Below are 20,622 nucleotides of genomic sequence, written 5' to 3' on the forward strand. Positions count from 1 at the left end.
GCATTGTAAATGTTCTGCACCTTCAACTCCACTGATACGGTGCACAAAAACCTGAGACAGGTTCTGGACGTACAGAAGGGCACTATTCTGCAGTAGGGGTGGTAACAGCCACCGACATGATATGCTGTCACTCAGAAGACTCTAATTAAAGGAATAGAGTGTGAGGTCTTTGTTCATCTAGAACTATCAGCTCCTTACATCCATCTTTCTTTTCTGGAAGAAGAAGAAATTTTTTTTATTTCACCGAAATTTTGTATACCATTCAAAGGCAATTTTTAATATACCACTAAAAGCTGTTGTGGTTTAGTCTGTCATTTGAAACAAAATAGAGGTTGATAAAACTTTCAAAAGATCTCACTGCCTGGAATTGGAAATAGCCTTGAGTGAAACTGACTGACCTGCATTACTGGGCTTTCTCTACTAAAGGAGAAACCAGCAATGACACGTCCTACCATAGGAAGAGAGGGAAAAGTCAGATATACTAAATACCTGCTTCCTTTTTGAATGACAGAAGAAAATTTCCAGTGAGTGATCCAGAGAATACTGTTGCTTGTGCACAATTGTAACATAAATCTAAAAATTAAGCTTGGAAAATGCTTGGTTAAGCATAGTTAAACATCTTCTTTACTGTAGACTTTTTAACATGCTATGGTGCTTGGTGATTTTCCAAGAAGGGGTTATAATATGTAGTATTTTCTAAATAAATTAGACATGAAATATCCCTTATACATCTTCTGGAATAGCATCCCAGTTTGGGAAAGACTATGCAAGGTCAAAAAATAGCCATTAAGCTCCTGGGACTATAGGACAGAAGGATGACTTGGTGACTGAAATTAGAACATTATCTGATGAGAAAATGGCTCTTCAAAAGAGAAATTTATTTAGAGCTTCAATTGTATAACTATCCCTAATTTTAAAAACAGTGTTTAAGGTGATGTCTTACTATAAAAGCACACAAGTTCATTACAGAATTTGGGAAATGGAGTAAAGCATATGCTAGAAAACCAAAAGTCACCCATAATGCCACCATATAGAAGCTGCCGTTCTTGAATTTTTTGGGTATTTTCCTCTAATCTTTTGGAGGCATGCTTTAGCCTGTCTTAGGTGTCTTTTGTTCCTTGCTTTCTGATTTACTGTTTGGTTTCTTTGTTTGTTGGTTCCTTAGGTTGTAGATAGCGTTTTTCTTTGCTTGTTTTCTCTTCATGAATGCCATTTTTATTATACTAGTGGGTTTAGATTTTTCTTGGGTTTTTATGGTAGTGGTAGTTATTTTTCAGGAACCAAACCCAGTACTCCCTTGAGGATTTCTTGTAAGGGTGGTCGTGTGGTAGTGAACTCCCGCAGTTTTTGTTTGTCTGAGAAATATACTATTTGCCCCTCATTTCGGAAGGATAGCCTTGCAGGGTAGAGTATTCTTGGCTGGCAATCTTTGTCTTTCAGTATTTTGAAAATTTCATCCCATTCCTTTCTAGCTTTTAGGGTTTGTGATGAAAAGTCTGATGTTAACCTGATAGGGGCTCCCTTATAGGTGATTTGATGCTTCTCTCTTGCAGCTTTTAAGATTCTCTCTTTGTCTCTGAGTTTTGCCATTTTGACTATAACATGTCTTGGAGAAGGCCTTTTTGGGTTGAATACGTTTGGAGATCGTTGAGCTTCCTGGATCTGAAGATCTGTGACTTTTCCTATACCTGGGAAGTTTTCTGCCACTATTTTTTTGAATATGTTTTCAATGGAATCTCCATTTACCTCCCCTTCTGGAATACCCATGACTCGGATATTTGAGCGCTTAAGGTTGTCTGATATCTCTCTCAGATTTTCTTCCATGTCCTTGATTCTTTTTTCTTTCTTTTTGTCTGCTTGTGTTATTTGAAACAGCCCATCTTCAAGTTCAGAGGTTCTCTCTTCAACTTCGACAAGCCTGCTGGTTAAACTCTCCATTGTGTTTTTTATTTCGCTGAATAACTTCTTCAGTTCAGCAAGTTCTGCTACATTTTTTTCAGGACATTGATTTCCTTGTATATTTCCTCTTTCAGATCCTGTATACTTTTCCTCATTTCATCATGATGTCTAGCTGAGTTTTCTTGTATCTCATTCAGTTTCCTTAGAATTATCACTCGAAATTCCTTGTCAGTCATTTGAAGGGCTTCTTGTTCTATAGGATCTAGAGTTTGAGATTTATTAACTTTTGGTGGTGTACTTTCTTGATTTTTTGTATTTCTGGTATCTTTTTTTTGATGTTTATTCATTGTGGCCGGGGGTTTCACAGTGCACCGGTTTGAGACTAATGACTAACTAGGATGTTGCTGTGGTTGCCAATTTCATATGGCTACCTCCGTGGCTGCTCAGTTGGCCTCTAGTACCTTGTGTGTGTGGTTGCCTCGGGTCTTGGGCCTCTCCGGGGAGCCACCTCTCTGGTCAGCTTGGACTCTGCTGGGCTGGTGGATCACGTACCACAGGGTGTGTGATCTCTGTTGAGCTTTCAATTCCTGTACAGGACTTCTCCCCGTTCCGTGTGCTCTGGCCCAGGCGGTTAGATCGTGCAGTGGCGACCCCACAGGGTGTATTGTTTCTGTCGAGTCTCTGCCTCCCTGGCCGCACATCTCCCCACTCTGTGCGCACTGTGCTGGGCTGGGGCGTGTCTTCTGCACCCCTCGTCTATCAGCTGGGCCTTACAGACCCTGCTTGGCACCGCCTCGCCCAGGAAGTCTACCAGGTTTCTGCTAGGCACAGACGACCGGTCTCTCTGGGTGCCTTTGTAGCACTATGTAGAGCTTTCTCAGGTCTTGTTCACCTTTGTATCCCCCCGGTATAAACCAAGTCTAGCGCCCGCCTGCAGCCTGCTCTCCAGCAGGTTCAAGCGGACCTGGGAACTCTCCTACCACACTATTCCCAACCAGAAATTCGTTAGGCTTTTTTCCAAACTGGTGGCCGCAGAGATGGTATCTGCCTCCCAGTAACAGGAAGTTTACCGGGGGCCGGAGTCCAGGGTGTGGTGGAGTGACAGTCGGCCCGCCCGTACTGCCTTGCCCTCCCGACACTGGCCGGGGACGCCCCCCGCCACCAACTCGCCAGAGAACCGCGGAGGGAGTGGGAGGGGAGGCCGCCTGCAGGCTCCGGAAAGCCCCGCGCAGGGCCAAGCAAGTGGGAAGGCTCAGTGATGGCCGAGCCGGGCGGAGCTGCCCACACCTGGGAAAATGGAGGCAGCACCGGGGCGGTGAGTGGCCTGGTGGTGCAGGCGGGAGCCGGGTGGGCATCCGCCCCCCGAACAGAGCTGGGCCAAGGGGTCACTCACAGGGTTGTGCCAGGTCGGGTGCTCACTCTCTGTCTCTGGCTTGTCGCCTTCCCCGTTCTCGGCCGCTGCCGCCTCGGGCTGTTCAGTTGCGGCACGGTTCGGGCGCTCCCAGGAATCTTCTTTAATGCCGGCCTGAAACCTCGAATCCTGAATAGGGCAGCTGGCCGCCTTCAGTGCGGCCCCAGCCTCCGGGATCCTGGCTGCATCCACAGCAGCCCTGGCGCCGTGTTCCCTGTTTAGAGACTCGCTTTTGCAGCTAAGAAACAGTTCTTTTCCTGCTCCACACTTCAAAGCTGTTGCCTGTAAGTGAGGCAGCCTCTCCTGCCGGGGGCAAAGTGGCGGTCCGCCCCCACGACCGGCCAGCAGCAGCGGTCCTCCCTTAAGAGATGGCAAGAGGAAGGTCCACCAGTTTCCCGGCTGCCTGAGGCCCAGTGGCCGCCTTTTCCACCTCAGCTACTCCGCGCCAACCGCCGCAGCCACCGCCATCTTGAAAACCGTCGGCATGCTTTAGCCTGTATTTTTTGTTTGCTGTTTTCATTTCATGTAGTCATAACCGTATTTCATGTTATTTAAATCCCTCATAAGCATTATTTTTAATAGTTGTGTACCAAACTATCAAATTTACTTAAACATTTCCTTGATGATAGCCAGCTAAAGTTCCTTGTTTTCCTTGTTTTGAAAAATGCATCATCACAATCAAGATGTAAAACATTTCCACCACCCCAAAAGATTCCCTTGTGCCTTTCCCAGTCTCTCACCTATGTATAAACGTGTGTTCAAATGCGCATTTCCGGAGTTTCAAGATGGCGGTGGCTGCGGCGGTTGGCGCAGAGTAGCTGAGGTGGAAAAGGCGGCCACTGGGCCTAAGGCAGCCGGGAAACTGGTGGACCTTCCTCTTGCCATCTCATAAGGGAGGACGGCTGCTGGTGGCCGGTCGTGGGGGCTGACCGCCACTTTGCCCCCGGCAGGAGAGGCTGCCTTGTTTATAGACAACAGCTTTGCAGTATGGAGCAGGAAAAGAACTGTTTCTTAGCTGCAAAAGCGAGTCTCGAAACAGGGAACATGGCGCCAGGGCTGCTGTGGATGCAGCCAGGATCCCGGAGGCCGGGGCTGCGCTGAAGGTGGCCAGCTGCCTTATTCAGGATTCGAGGTTTCAGGCCAGCATAAAAGAAGATTCCTGGGGGCCGAGCCCATGGCGCACTCGGTAGAGTGCTGCGCTGGGAGCGCGGCGACGCTCCCGCCGCGGGTTCGGATCCTATATAAGAATGACCAGTGCACTCACTGGCTGAGTGCCGGTCACGAAAAAACGACAAAAAAAAAAAAAGAAGATTCCTGGGAGTGCCCGAGCCACGCCGCGGGACCGACTGAGCAGCCCGAGGTGGCGGGAGCCGAGAACGGGGAAGGCGACAAAACAGAGGCAGAGAGTGAGCACCCAACCTGGCACAGCCCTGTGAGTGACCCCCGACCCAGCCCTGCTCGGGGAGGCTGACGCCCGCCCGGCTTCCGCCTGCATCACTGGGCCACACACCGCCCCTGGGGCTGCCTCCATTTTCTCAGGTGGTGGCAGCTCCGGCCCGGCTCAGCCAAGCCTGTCCTCCTCACCTGGCTCAGCTCCTCACTTAGCCTTCCCACTTGCTTGCCCAGGCGCAGGGCTTCCCGGGGCCTGCGGGCTGGCCTCACCTCCCACTCCCTCCGCGGTTCTCTGGCGGCGCTGGTGGCGTGAGGCGTCCCCGGCCAGCCTCGGGAGGGCAAGAAAGTACGGGCGGGGCCGACTGTCACTCCACCGCACCCTGGGCTCTGGCTCCCGGTAAACTTCCTGTTACTGGGAGGCAGATACCATCTCTGTGGCCACCATTTTGGAAAAACGCCTAACTGATTTCTGGTTAGGAATAGTGTGGTTGGAGAGTTCCCAAGTCCGCTTGAACCTGCTGGAGAGCTGACTGCGGGCGGGCACCAGACTCGGTCCGCAACGGGGGGATACAAAGGTGAACCGTGTGCTGCGCGCTCCTCCCCCGAGGAGCTCACGCTCTGGTGTGGGAGATAAGACAAGTACACAAATAACCGCGATACCAGGAGGAAGGTGATAAGTCCCGAGAAAGACCTACACAGTGCTACAAAGGCACCCAGAGCGACCGGTCGTCTGTGCCTAGCAGAAACCTGGTAGACTTCCTGGGCGAGGTGCTGCCGAGCAGGGTCTTGAAGGCCCAGCTGATAGATGAGGGTTGCAGAAGACACGTCCCAGCCCAGCCCAGTGAGCACAGAGTGGGGAGACATCCGGCTAGGGAGGCGGAGACTCGACAGAAACCACACAACCAGTAGGGTCGCCACTGCACGATCCAACAGCCCGGGCCAGAGCACACGGAACAGGGAGAAGTCCTGCATGGGAAGTGAAAGCTCAGCAGAGATCACACACCCTGTGGTACGTGATCCACCAGCCCAGTAGAGTCCAAGCCGACCAGAGAGGTGGCTCCCTGGAGAGGCCCAAGACCCAAGGCAACCATACACACAAGGCACTAGAGGCCAACTGAGCAGTCACGGAGGTAGCCATATGAAATTGGCAACCACAGCAACATCCTAGTTAGTCATTAGTCTCAAACCGGTGGACTGTGAAATGAATAAACATCAAAAAAAAGATACCAGAAATACAAAAAATCAAGAAAGTACACCACCAAAAGTTAATAAATCTCAAACTCTAGATCCTATAGAACAAGAAGCCCTTGAAATGACTGACAAGGAATTTCGAGTGATAATTCTAAGGAAACTGAATGAGATACAAGAAAACACAGCTAGACATCATGATGAAATGAGGAAAAGTACACAGGACCTGAAAGAGGAAATGTACAAGGAAATCAATGTCCTGAAAAAAAATGTAGCAGAACTTGCTGAACTGAAGAAGTTATTCAGCGAAATAAAAAACACAACGGAGAGTTTAACCAGCAGGCTTGTCGAAGTTGAAGAGAGAACCTCTGAACTTGAAGATGGGCTGTTTCAAATAACACAAGCAGACAAAAAGAAAGAAAAAAGAATCAAAGACATTGAAGAAAATCTGAGAGAGATATCAGACAACCTTAAGCGCTCAAATATCCGAGTCATGGGTATTCCAGAAGGGGAGGAAAATGGAGATTCCATTGAAAACATATTTAACAAAATAGTGGCAGAAAACTTCCCAGGTATAGGAAAAATCACAGATCTTCAGATCCAGGAAGCTCAACAATCTCCAAACGTATTCAACCCAAAAAGGCCTTCTCCAAGACATGTTATAGTCAAATTGGCAAAACTCAGAGACAAAGAGAGAATCTTAAAAGCTGCAAGAGAGAAGCGTCAAATCACCTATAAGGGAGCCCCAATCAGGCTAACATCAGACTTTTCATCACAAACCCTAAAAGCTAGAAAGGAATGGGATGATATCTTCAAAATACTAAAAGACAAAGATTGCAAGCCAAAAATACTCTACCCTGCAAGGCTATCCTTCCGAAATGAAGGGCAAATAGTATATTTCTCAGACAAACAAAAACTGCGGGAGTTCACTACCACACAACCACCCTTACAAGAAATCCTCAAGGGAGTACTGGGTTTGGTTCCTGAAAAATAACTACCACTGCCAGAAAAACCCAAGAAAAATCAAAACCCACTAGTATAATAAAAATGGCATTCATGAAGAGAAAACAAGCAAAGAAAAACGCTATCTACAAACTAAGGAACCAACAAACACAGAAACCAAACAGTAAATCAGAAAGCAAGGAACAAAAGACACCTAAGACAACCAAACAACCAATAAAATGCTAGGAATAAATCAACACCTTTCAATAACAACTCTTAATGTAAAAGGCTTAAATTCCCCAATCAAAAGACACAGACTGGCTGACTGGATCTAAAAGGAGGACCCAACTATATGCTGCCTACAAGAGACCCACCTCACCCATAAAGATTCACATAGACTAAGAGTGAAAGGATGGAAAAAGATTTACCATGCAAACAGAAAAGAAAAACGAGCTGGAGTAGCTATTCTTATATCTGACAAAACAGACTTTAAACTAAAAACCATAAAAAAAGACAATGAGGGACACTACTTAATGATTAAAGGACTGATCCATCAAGAAGACATAACAATCATAAATATGTATGCACCCAATGTTGGAGCAGCCAGATTTATAAAACAAACTCTATTGGACCTAAAGAAGGAAATAGACACTAATACCATAATAGCAGGGGACCTGAACACCCCACTGTCAATATTAGACAGATCATCTAGGCAAAGAATCAGTAGAGAAACACAAGATCTAAACAATACTCTAGACCAATTGGACTGGGCGGATATCTACAGAACATTCCATCCAACAACCTCAGAATATTCATTCTTCTCATCAGCACATGGATCATTCTCCAGGATAGATCACATATTAGGTCACAAATCAAGTCTCAATAAATTCAAAAACTTGGAATTATCCCATGTATTTTCTCAGACCACAATGGATTAAAACTAGAAATTAATAACAAACAAAACTCTGGAAACTATACAAACACATGGAAATTAAACAGCATTCTACTTAATGACATATGGGTCCAAGAAGAAATCAAGCAGGAAATCAAAAAATTTATTGAAACTAATGAAAATAATGATACATCATACCAAAACCTGTGGGATACTGCAAAAGCAGTATTAAGGGGGAAATTTATTGCATTAAATGCTCACCTCAGAAGAATAGAAAGATGGCAAGTGAACAACCTAACACTTCACCTTAAAGAACTAGAAAAACAAGAACAATCCAAACCTAAAGTTAGCAGACGGAAAGAAATCATTAAGATCAGAGCAGAACTGAATGAAATTGAAAACCAAAAAACAATTCAAAAGATCAATGAATGAAAAGTCGGTTTTTTGAAAAGATAAATAAAATTGACAAACCATTTGCATGGCTAACAAAAAAAGGAGAAGACTCAAATAACAAAAATTAGAAATGAAAAAGGCGATATTACAACTGATTCATCTGAAATACAAGGAATCATTCAAGACTACTATAAACAACTATACGCCAACAAATTTGAAAATTTGGAGGAAATGGATAAATTTCTGGACACACACAAGCTCCCAAAACTGAACCATGAAGACACAGAAAATTTGAACAGACCAATAACAATAAAGGAGATTGAAGCTGTTATCAGAAGGCTCCCAACGAAGAAAAGCCCAGGACCAGATGGATTCACAGCAGAATTTTACCAAACATTCAAAGAGGAATTGACAACGATTCTTTACAAACTATTCCAAAAGATTGAAACAGACGCAAATCTCCCAAACTCATTCTATGAAGTAAACATCATCCTGATACCAAAACCAGGTAAAGATTTAACCAAAAAAGAAAACTACAGGCCGATATCCTTGATGAATATAGATGCAAAAATCCTCACTAAAATACTAGCAAACAGAATACAGCAACATATACGTAAAATTATTCATCACGATCAAGTGGGATTCATCCCAGGGATGCAAGGTTGGTTCAACATATGCAAATCAATAAATGTGATACACCATATTAATAAAGTCAAACACAAGGACCATATGATCATCTCTATAGATGCTGAAAAAGCATTTGATAAAGTTCAACATTCATTCATGACAAAGACCCTCTATAAGTTAGGTATAGAGGGAAAGTATCTCAACATAATTAAAGCCTTATATGACAAACCTGCTGCCAACATCATCCTGAATGGGGAAAAGATGAAAGCTTTTCTTTTAAGAAAAGGAACTAGACAAGGATGCTCACTCTCACCACTCCTATTCAACATAGTGTTGGAAGTACTAGCCAGAGCAATCAGAGAAGAGAAGGAAATAAAGGGCATCCAGATTGGAAAAGATGTAGTCAAACTGTCCCTGTTTACAGATGACATGATCCTATATATCGAATAGCCTAAAACCTCTACAAAAAAACTCTTGGAATTGATAAATGATTTCAGCACAGTAGCAGGATACAAAGTCAACACACAAAAATCAGTAGCAATTCTTTTATCCAATAGTGAACATGCAGAAAGAGAAATCAAGAAAGCCTGCCCATTTACAATAGCCACCAAAAAAATAAAATACTTAGGAATTGAGTTAACCAAGGAGGTGAAAAATCTCTATAATGAGAACTACAAACCACTGCTGAGAGAAATTAGAGAGGATACAAGAAGATGGAAAGATATCCCATGCTCTTGGATTGGAAGAATCAACATAGTGAACATGTCCATACTACCCAAAGTGATATACAAATTCAATGCAATCCCCATCAAAATTCCAAAGACATTTTTCTCAGAAATGGAAAGAACTATCCAGACATTTATATGGAATAATAAAAGACCACACATAGCCAAAGCAATGCTGAGCAAAAAAAATAAAGCTGGAGGCATAACACTACCTGACTTTAAGCTATACTACAAAGCTATAATAACCAAAACAGTATGGTACTGGCATAAAAACAGACACACTGACCAATGGAATAGAACAGAGAATCCAGAAATCAACCCACACACTTACTGCCATCTGATCTTTGACAAAGGCACCAAGCCTATTCACTGGGGAAGGGACTGCCTCTTCAGCAAATGGTGCTGGGATAACTGGATATCCATATGCAGGAGAATGAAACTAGATCCATACCTCTCACCGTATACTAAAATCAACTCAAAATGGATTAAGGATTTAAATATACACCCTGAAACAATAAAACTTCTTAAAGAAAACATAGGAGAAACACTTCAGGAAATAGGACTGGACACAGACTTCATGAATACGATCCCAAAAGCACGGGCAACCAAAGGAAAAATAAACAAATGGGATTACATCAAACTAAAAAGCTTCTGCACAGCAAAAGAAACAATTAACAGAGTTAAAAGACAACCAACAGAGTGGGAGAAAATATTTGCAAAATATACATCTGACAAAGGATTAATATCCAGAATATATAAGGAACTCAAACAGCTTTACAAGAAGAAAACAAGCAACCCAATTCAAAAATGGGCAAAAGAGCTAAGTAGGCATTTCTCTAAGGAAGATATACAAATGGCCAACAGACATGTTAAAAAATGCTCACCATCACTCAGCATCCAGGAAATGCAAATAAAAACTACACTGAGATACCATCTCACCCCAGTTAGGATGGCTAAAATCCAAAAGACTCTGAACGATAAATGCTGACGAGGTTGCGGAGAAAAAGGAACTCTCATACATTGCTGGTGGGACTGCAAAATGGTGCAGCCTCTATGGAAAATGGTATGGAGGTTCCTCAAACAATTGCAGATAGATCTACCATACGACCCAGCTATCCCACTGTTGGGAATATACCCAGAGGAATGGAAATCATCAAGTCGAAGGTATACCATTCCTCAGTGTTCATCGCAGCACTCTTTACAATAGCCAAGAGTTGGAACCAGCCCAAATGTCCATCATCAGATGAGTGGATACGGAAAATGTGGTACATCTACACAATGGAATACTACTCAGCTATAAAAACGAACTGCCATTTGCAACAACATGGATAGACCTTGAGAGAATTATATTAAGTGAAACGAGTCAGGCACAGAAAGAGAAATACCACATGTTCTCACTTATTGGTGGGAGCTAAAAATTAATATATAAATTCACACACACACACACACACACACACACACACACACACAAAACAAAACCGCGGGGGGGGGGAAGAAGATATAAGAACCACAATTACTTGAAGTTGACACAACAAGCAAACAGAGGGGACATTGGTGAGGGGGAGGGGGAAAGGGAGGAGGGAGGGGGGTTTTGGTGACGGGCAACAATAATCAGCCACAATGTATATCGACAAAATAAAATTTAAAAATAAATAAATAAAAAGAAAAAAAATTTTTTTTTAAAATGTGCATTTCCTAGACTGCTCATGTTGAGCACCTTTTCATGTATTTAATGGCCTTTCACCCCAATCGTGTTCAGGCAACCACTGATCGGTTTTCTATCACTACAAATTAGTCTTTCCTGGAAGATCACATAAATAGGATCACACAGTCTGCACTCTTCTGTGTCTGACTTCTTGCACTAAGCACAGTGATTTTAAGATTCATCCATGTTGTTACAGGCGTTGGTAGTTTATGCCTTCTCATTACTGAGTAGAGTATTCCACTGTATGGATACAGCCCATTTAATTACCTGTATATTGGTTGATTAGACACTGGGGGAAGTAAAGTTTTATTAGAAATAAAGCTGCTGTGCATATTCATATATAAGGCTCTATGTGGATACATGTTTTCATTTTTCTCTGGTGTCTAGAATTGCTAGTCATATGGTAAATATAGATTTAATTTTATAAGAAAGCCAACCTGTTTCCAGAATGGCAGCCCCGCTCCTCTAGCCAGTCATGTGTGAGGGTTCTAGTCACTCTACACCCCCATCAACACTGATGGCACTGACGGTCTTTTTCCTTCTAGCCATCCCAAAGGGAGTGTAGCGGTATCGCATTATGGTTTACATGTACATTTCCCAAGTGACTAATCATGCCGAGCTTCTTTTCATAAGCTTAATGGCCATTTGTATGTTTTCTTGTATGAAGTATTTGTTCAAAATTTTGCCATTTTTTCAGTTGTCTTCAAATTGTTGAGTTATAGGAGCTCTTTCACATTCTAGATACAAGTATTTGGTCAGATATACGCACCACACTTATTTTTCTCAAACTGTGGATGAATTTTTATTTTCTTAATGGTCACTTTCAAAAAGCAGAGGTTTTTAATTATGCTATTAATTTTATCTATTTTTTAAAATTTCACAATTCTTGCTTTTGTTGTCCTTAAGAAACCCTTGCCTTCACCCCAAGTTGATTTATATATTCAGTGCAAACAAATGCACATACCACAAAAAGCCATAAAAAGTGAGAAATTAAACTACATGGAAATTTTAAATTTTGCTATTTTAAAGGCACTGTTAAGAAACTGAAAAGGTAATCCATAGACTGGGAGACTATTTCTGCAAAACATAAAAACATGAAACCTCAATAATAACAAAACAACCTAGGAAATCTTTGCCTACCCCAAGCTTGTGAAGTTTTTCTCCTATGTTTTCATCTAGCAGTTTTTAGTTCTAGCTTTTCCATTTAGATCTATGTTCCATTTCAATTAATCTTTGTCATGAGATATCTGTTGTTTCAGCACTATTAGTTGAAAGTGACGAGGAAGGGGGGAGGGGGCCATGGTAGAGGCCTGTGGCACCTCTCTCATTCCAGCAGGGGAGCTTCTGGCAGCAGCTTGGTTGTGGCTGGGCTGGATGCAGACATCAGGGGGACATGGCTGAGGCTCTCGGCCCCCTACACCCCAGCTCGAGAGCCCAGGGCACTTCCAGCAGCGGCCTGGTGGTTGTCACTGGGCTGGACACAGATGTCAGGGGGGTGTGACTGAGGCCCTCAGCTCTCCACCACTTCAGCTTGGGAGCCTGGGGCACTTCTGGTGGTGGCTCAGTGGTTGTTGCTCGGCTGGATGTGGATGTTGGGGGTGCATGTCTGAGCCTGGGGCACTTCTGGCAGCAACCTGTTAGTTGTTGCTGGGCTGGATGCAGACGTTGGGGAGGTGTGGCTGAGGACCTCAGTGTCCTCCACCCCAGCCTGTCAATATCTATTAATAAAAAGCCTGTGAATTTGATTGGGATTGCACTGAATCTATAGATTCGAAGAGAATCAACATCTTATTAACATTCAGTCCTTTAATCCAAGAACATGGTGTATTTCTCCATTTATTTAGGGCTTTTATGATTTCTCTCATCAATGTCTTCTAGATTTTAGTGTATAAATTTTTCATATATTTTATCAAATTCATCCCTAAGTATTTCACATTTTTTTGTTCTACTGTAAGAGCTATTTTCTAATTTCAATTTCCAATTGTTCATTGGTATACATAGAAATACAGTTGATTTTTATGTATAGATCTTGCATCCTGTGACATTGCTAAATACAAGGGTACTTCAAAAAGTTCATGGAAAGATTTGTATCATCTTTTAATTCTATTTTTCCACAAACTTTCTGAAGTACCCTCATATGCCTTTTAGTTCTAGTAGCTTTTTGAATTGTTGATTGTAGGTTTTTTATGTTTGCTATCATGACATCTTTGAGTAAAGGCAGATATATTTCTTTCTTTAATTTTTTTTTTCTTGTTTTATTTTTGGTCAAGATCTCCAGGACAATGTTGAAAAGGAGTGATCCTTTTTCTTTTTTTGGTAGGGCTGGTACAGGGATTGAACCCTGGACCTTCATGTTATCAGTACCATGCTCTAACCAACTGACCTAACTGGACAGCCCTATTTTTTAAAAAATAAATCATTGTTGAATCTTGTCAAATGCTTTTTCTGCATCTATTGAAAAAAATTATTTTGTTTTTCTCCTTTGTTTTCTTAATATGATGAATTACACTGATTTTCAAATGTTAAACCAACTTTGCATTTTTGGGGTAAATCTTTCTTGGTCATGGTATATCAACTTTTTAGATACTTCTAAATTCAATTTGCTAATATTTTGTTAGTGATTTTTGTTTCTATGTCATGTGAAATACTAGCTACAGATTTCTTTTCTTACGATAATGTCTTTGTTTTTAGTACCAGGGTAACTTTGGCCTCATAAAATGAGTTGGGAAATGTTCTCTCTTCTAAACGTATTTAGGAAGAATATTATTTTCTTCCTTAAATGACTGCTAGAAATCATCAGTGAAATTCAGTTTAACATATATAGAACTATTGACATTTCTATTTTTTCTTGAGAAAGTTTTGGCAATTCTGTCTCTCACGGAATTTATCCATCTCCTCTAATTTGACAAACTGGCGAAAAGTTGTTCATAATATTCCCTTACATAATGTCTGAAGGATTTATAGTGATATTCCTTCTTTCATTTCTAATACTCATAATTTGTGTCTTCTCTTTTTTATCCTGATCAGTCTGGATAGAGGTTTATCAAGGTTTCAGTCACTTTTATATTCTCTACTGCTTTTCTGTTTTCTATTTCATTGCTCTCTATTTTTACTTTATTATTTTTTTCCTTCTGCTGGCTGTGTGTTTAGTTAGCCCTTCTTTTACTAGCCTCTAACGGAAGATTAGATAACTGGCCTGGGAACTTTCTTTTTTAATATTAACATTCAAAGCCACAAATTTCTCTTTAAGCATTACTTTAGCTGTACCCCACAAATTTTGATACACTGTTTTCATTTTCACTCGGTTTAAAATATATTATAATTTCCCTTGCAATTTCTTCATTGATCTGTGAGTTATTTAGAAGTGTGTGGTTTAGTATCCAAACATTTGGGGATTTTTGATATTTTTCTGTTATTGACTTCTAATTTAATTTCATTTTGGTCAGAAAATATACTCTTATAATTTTAATTCTTTGAAATTTATGGAGACTTCTTTTATGGCACAGATTATGGTCTACCTTGGTGCATGTTTCAGGTACACCTGAAAAGAATGTATATTATGCTGTTTCTGGCTAATAGGTGATGTTTTATAATGTTAATTAGGTCATGTAGGCTTATCATATCCTAAATGATTCTATATCCTAAATGACTTTTTTTTTTTTTTTTTGGTCTACTTCACTGTCAGTTACAGAGAGGAGTGATAAAGTAATCCAACTAGAAAATTTATTTGTCTATTTCTCCAATATTTTCTGACAAAAAAACCTTTCTTCTACTTGTATTTGTTCCTCTGTAAATAATTATCTTTCTTTTCTGGCTGCTTTTAAGATTTTCTCATTAGCACTTATTTTCAGTATTTTTATTCTGAGGTAGATCAGTGTGACTTGCTTTGTGCTTATTCTGCTTGGGGTTTATTATGCCTCTTGGGTCTGTGATTTTATTGTTTCCATCAAATTCGGGAAAAACATGCAATTAATTAATTCTTCTGTACCCCTCTCCCCACCGGGTCCCATTACACATATGCTGTCTTGTTTGATAACTGTGTCACAGGTCCTAAGAACATTCGTTTTTTCCACCCCCACCCCCCCAGTCTTTGCCTGTGCTTCATCTTGGATCATTTCTATTATATCTAGAAGTTCACTAGTTTTTTCTTCTGCAGTATCTAATCTGCTCTCAATGCCAACAGTGAATTTTTCATTTCAGATATTTTTCATTTTTAGGAGTTCCATCTGGTTCTTTTTATATATTTTCCCTCCCTCTCTTCAATATGTACATATCTTTCTTGAAATACTTGAACATAGTTATAACAGTTATTTGAATGTCCTTGTGTGCTCATATCATCTTTATTATTCCTCATCTGTTTTTTTCATTGAGTTTTCTCCTGGTTATGAGCCATGTTTTCCTGCTTCTGGACATGCTTATTAGTTTTTAACTGAATACAAAACATTGTGAATTTTATGTTGTTGAGTATCTAAATTTTCTGTCTTCCTTTGAAGATTCTTGGAGTTAGTAATGACAGGAAGCTAAGTTATTTGTGTCCAATTTGGTCTTGTACTTAAAGACCAATTTTGAGACTTGTACTTAAACTTCCTTGGCCTGCGTCTAGAGTAGCCTTTACTTTAGGGATGAGCCCCATTTCTGAGGCATGTCCCTTCTGGCATCTGAACCGCATTCTCTGAGAGATCAGGAAGGGCTCTCCATTACGGCTGGCTGAAACCTGAATGCCTTCCAGTCTTAGGTGAGTTCCAAGAAACATTCAGCTGCCAGCTCCCAGGTAATTCTTCCCAAGTTTGTGGAGTTCCTTACAGACATGTATGTTATTTAACAAAAGACTCAATGCGACCCCTGTGTAGATTTCTGGAGCTCTTTCCCTTTTATATTCTGCCTTTCTGGAACTCTGCCCCACAAAGTGCAGCTGTACCTCAAACTCTCTGAATTCTGGTCTCTGCCTCCTCGACTCAGCAAGGCAGTTCTCTGTTTGGAGTTCCCGTTCTGTGCTCTATGGTCCAGACTGTGCCTCCAGGAAGAAAGCCAGGGTGGTTGCAGGGCTCACCTCATTTATTTCTTTCCTATCAGGGATCACAGTCCTGCACTGCCTGATGTCCAATGCCTAAAGTAGTTGTTTCCTATATTGTTCCTAGTTTTCTAGTTTTATAGAAGGATAAATCTGTTTTCTATTATTCCACCATGGCTAGAAGTAGAAGCCCTTTCTTATCTTTTAAAAATGAATCTTGGAAAACAGTTTTATGGTTACTCAAAAAGATAAACAGAATTACCATACGACCTGGAAATTCCACTCCTAAGTATGTACCAAAAAAACCCCTAAAAGCAGGGACTCAAACTGATATTTGTATATGCATGTTCATAGCAGCGTTATTCACCATAGCAAGAGGTGGAAACAACCCGTTATCAACAGATAAATAGATAAACAAGATGTATGTGTATATATATACATACAATGGATTATTATTCAGCCTTAAAAAAGGATTGAAATACTATAGCATGGATAAACTTTGAAAACATTATGCTAAGTGAAATAAGCCAGACACAAAAGGATAAATTATTGCAAGATTCCAATTATATGCGGTACCTAGAATATGCAAATTTACAGAAATGGAAAAGTAAAATAGAGCTTACAAGGTGCTGGGGGAGGGGAGATGAGAAATTATTTAACGAGTACAGAGTTTCTGTCTGGGTGATGAAAAAGTTCTCAAAAATGGATAGTGGTAATGGTTGCCTAACATTGTGAATGTGCTTAATGCCACTGAATTGTGTACTTAAAAATGGTTAAAATGGTATATTTTATGTTACCTATATTTGCAATAAAACAAAACAAGAACACTTCTTCTATAATGATTTCCCACAAATCTTTCAAATATCCCAATACAAATCCGACCTCAAGATTTGTGCAGTGCAGCAAGTAAATGTGGTGCGCAGCAATCACCCAGATCACTTTGGCATAAGGTGCAGCACTGGCCCCACTGCCAAAACTCACACGGGATCGCAGGATTAGATGGTCTTAACTGATCACTGTGAATTTCCTGAGCTTGACGGCTGTGTTACGTTCATGTAGGAGAATGCCACTGTTTGTAGGAAATACATACAAAAGTTCAGGGTGATGGGGTGTCAGGTCAGCAACTCATTCTCAATGGTTCAGAGAAAAGAGGATGGTTTATAACGTTCTTGAAACTTTGCTGTAAGTTTTTGATTTTTTCAAATTTCAAGTATACAAAGTAAAAGTATTAAAAAAGGTTGAATGTTATCACATTGATCTGGTAAGGGTAGAATTGGCCACAGTAAAATCACAGTAAAGGGCCGAGCCCGTGGCGCTCTTGGTAGAGTGCTGCGCTGGGAGCGCGGCGACCCTCCCGCCTCGGGTTCGGATCCTATATAGGACGGACCGGTGCACTCACTGGCTGAGTGCCGGTCACGAAAAAACGACAAAAAAAAAAAAAAAAAAAAAAAAAAAATCACAGTAAAAGGCACTTATACTGTGATAAAACATTTAAAACTTAAAAAACAAAAGTAAAATAAAAATTAAAAATACATGAATATGAAAAACATTAAACAAATAAGAAAAATAAAATAAAATTTGAAAGGACTTGCTTCAGACGCCGACAAACACTTGCGGTATGGTGTAAGTGGGGACAGGCATGCTGAGGAACAAGTCCCCGCTCCACACCGAACCTCTGCGTGCCGCTTCACAGAGAAGACAACACGCACAGTGAGCAGAACCGCAGGCCCAGGTGCACACCTGCTGGGACACGTCTGCTGAATGAGCAGCAGCCAGCCCGCAGACTCACTTACACAATGGTTTTTCCAATGTGCAGAAATGACTTCTCCACAAACTCCCGGACACTGTGGACTTCACCAGTAGCTATGACAAAGTCCTCCGGCTCATCATTCTGCAACATCAGCCACATAGCCTACAGACAAAGAGAGGCAAATCCACGTGAAAGTCACACTCAGCAGCCACTTTGGAAATACTATTTTATCAAGTGCACGTAAATGAATGTGAACAAGTACAGCTAGAAAACAAGCATGAATTTAATACAATATTCTAATCACTACAGCAGTGGTTCTCAAACTTCAGTGTGCATCAGAATCACCCGGGGAACATCTTGGTATGGACAGACAGGCCACAGTCACAGACGTGTGGACTCAGGAGGCCTGGAGAATTTGTCTTAGGAATCTTTACCTTCAACATCCCAGGGGATTCTCATGCAGCAGGTCCTTGGACCACGATTTAGAGGAACATGATGTTGAGCACTATATGTGGCAAATAACCTTTTTGTAGTGTATTTATGAAAAGAACCATTCTGAAAGCATTGTCTAATTTTCCTTTATATCATAGATGGCAGGCAAGGAAAAATAGTTTGAAGCCAGATGTCTGTCCTCAAAAGTAGAACCAATTTCTTAACAATAAAATTGAAAATTTACCAAGTAAAAGGCAAAATAGGGCTGGCTGGTTAGCTCAGTTTGTCAGAGTACAGTGTTGTAACACCAAGGTCGAGGGTTCGGATCCCTCACCAGCCAGCTGCCAAAAAGAAAAAAAAAAAAAGTCAAAAGAAACAAGAATCATTAATGAAAAAACCAGGTAGTGGAGAATACTACCACTTAAATATAGTTGTCCGAGAAGCAAATGAAAACATTTACATCAGAGTTAAGGGTTTCACGACGCAGCATTTCCAGGTCGGGTGCTCAACCCCCCTGCCATGATCGAAATGGATGTGCCGTGCAGGTGCACTTTCTCAGTGGGAATGCGGAGTCTGGCTGAGCAAAGATGCAGCTGCGCATCCCGCACGCAAACTAGGACAGCCATCAGTGCTTGGCTCCACTCAGTTTGAAGCATGTTTATTTATCTCTCTCTCTTTTTTTTTTTGGTGGCTGGCTGGTATGGGGATCTCAACCCTTGACCTTGGTGTTACAACATCGTGCTCTAACCAACTGAGCTAACCGGCCAGCCCGGAAGTGTGTTTATCAATAGCATGCAAGCCTACAGTTTCCACAGCTTATAATTGCACATTAATTATAAGGTTGTTTTTTTTACAAAATAGGAGATACAGATTTTTAAAAAATTAGTTGTAGTGGGTATCCAACAGGAACATGTCTCTTTAAGACAGAGCAAAGCAAAAAAAAAGAAAAAGAAACAATTTTTTTTTTCATCATTCCCACCCACTTCATAAAATAAAATAGGAAAAAGAATAGGCACACTTCATTATAACACAGTCCCCAATGTTACATGCACTGAACCATTGTTCTGATATTTAAAGAAAACTATTTTGGTTGCTGTCTCCCTAGCTGCTATTGGATAAGCTGAAAAACAGGTTGCTGAAGTCAATGAGCCAGCCTATTTTCACTTAGAAAATGCCACCAACCAAGTTTAATACTTCTTTATTCATCTGAATTTGTGGCAACTTCCTAAAAAGTCAAATAAAATGTACATGTATATATTTCCATTTTACTTGAAGTTGTTTGATTTAACTCATATATCTGTTCCATGAAAAATGAGACTTTGGGCAATTTTACATGCCTTGTAGATGTGGCATGCTGTCTGGGACAACGGCAAGTTTCAAGTCAGTGATACACTGTAAAGTAAATGACAGATGAGTAGTCTTGGCTATGAGACAGTTTTGCTCACATTAATGAAATAGCTGCAGTTTCATTTAGCATTAAGAGATCATGGTTGATGAATTTAGTCACAACTTTTTGAATGTTATACTACTACTAATAAAGTTAGTTTCAAAGCAGATGGAGTCTACAGTAGCCTAGTGGCTCCCTGCATGCTGTTAAATGCTGGGGGCCAAGAGGAGTGAGGTTTGTAGTATAGTCCAGGCCCTGGTAGCTGAACCCATACCCAGAGCCTTTGTCATGAAGTGCCCATGTGCACTAGCAGATGCCTGGTTTGGGTGGCCTCTTCTTGTGGGTCTGTGCCTGCATGAGAAGCATGATCTGGAATACCCTCTCCCCTCATCGGGGAATGCTGACCTCTCCCTCTAGATCCTGTACCAGAGTCCCAAGTCTAGCAGTTGAAATGAAGTATAGTATAACACGTGGGTTTCCCTGTGACCAGCACACACAGCATGGTGGCTTCCCTGGGACTGAGTCTTCTCTTTGGCCACCGTTCCCAACTAAGCTGACCCTCCCACCTCACCCAAGTGGCCACACGTGTGTATCCAGGCACATGCACACAAGTGAACACACAAATTTGTTTTGGCTTTCATCAAAATACTTCCAGAGTTTTTAGGAAAATGTAAATTACGTTTCTGGCCAGAATTTCTATTTGAACGTTTTTCTGAGGGATTAGATGTAACAGGGTAAATACACTTAAATGTATTTGACTCTAATTTCCATTCTAAAAATAATATTTCAAATAGGGCTTTCAGAACCACTCAGCTTATTTTATTTCTTTAGAAACACTTTGTTGTGCTAGAATGGTCTCAAAAAAAAA

At 41.3% G+C, this 20,622-nt stretch overlaps 1 protein-coding gene across 1 annotated transcript in view; it reads right to left on the reverse strand.

Moving 5' to 3' along the window:
* The window catches only part of GMDS (GDP-mannose 4,6-dehydratase), a 595,298-nt gene that overhangs the window by 102,294 nt on the left and 472,382 nt on the right, over positions 1-20,622 (reverse strand). Inside the window, exon 8 of the mRNA XM_063097816.1 lies at positions 17,979-18,097. Within this exon, the coding sequence (XP_062953886.1) occupies positions 17,979-18,097 (119 nt within the window). The remainder of the gene's footprint in view (positions 1-17,978; positions 18,098-20,622) is intronic.

This window comes from Cynocephalus volans, chromosome 5 (genome assembly GCF_027409185.1).
Source record: "Cynocephalus volans isolate mCynVol1 chromosome 5, mCynVol1.pri, whole genome shotgun sequence".
Lineage (NCBI taxonomy): Eukaryota > Metazoa > Chordata > Mammalia > Dermoptera > Cynocephalidae > Cynocephalus > Cynocephalus volans.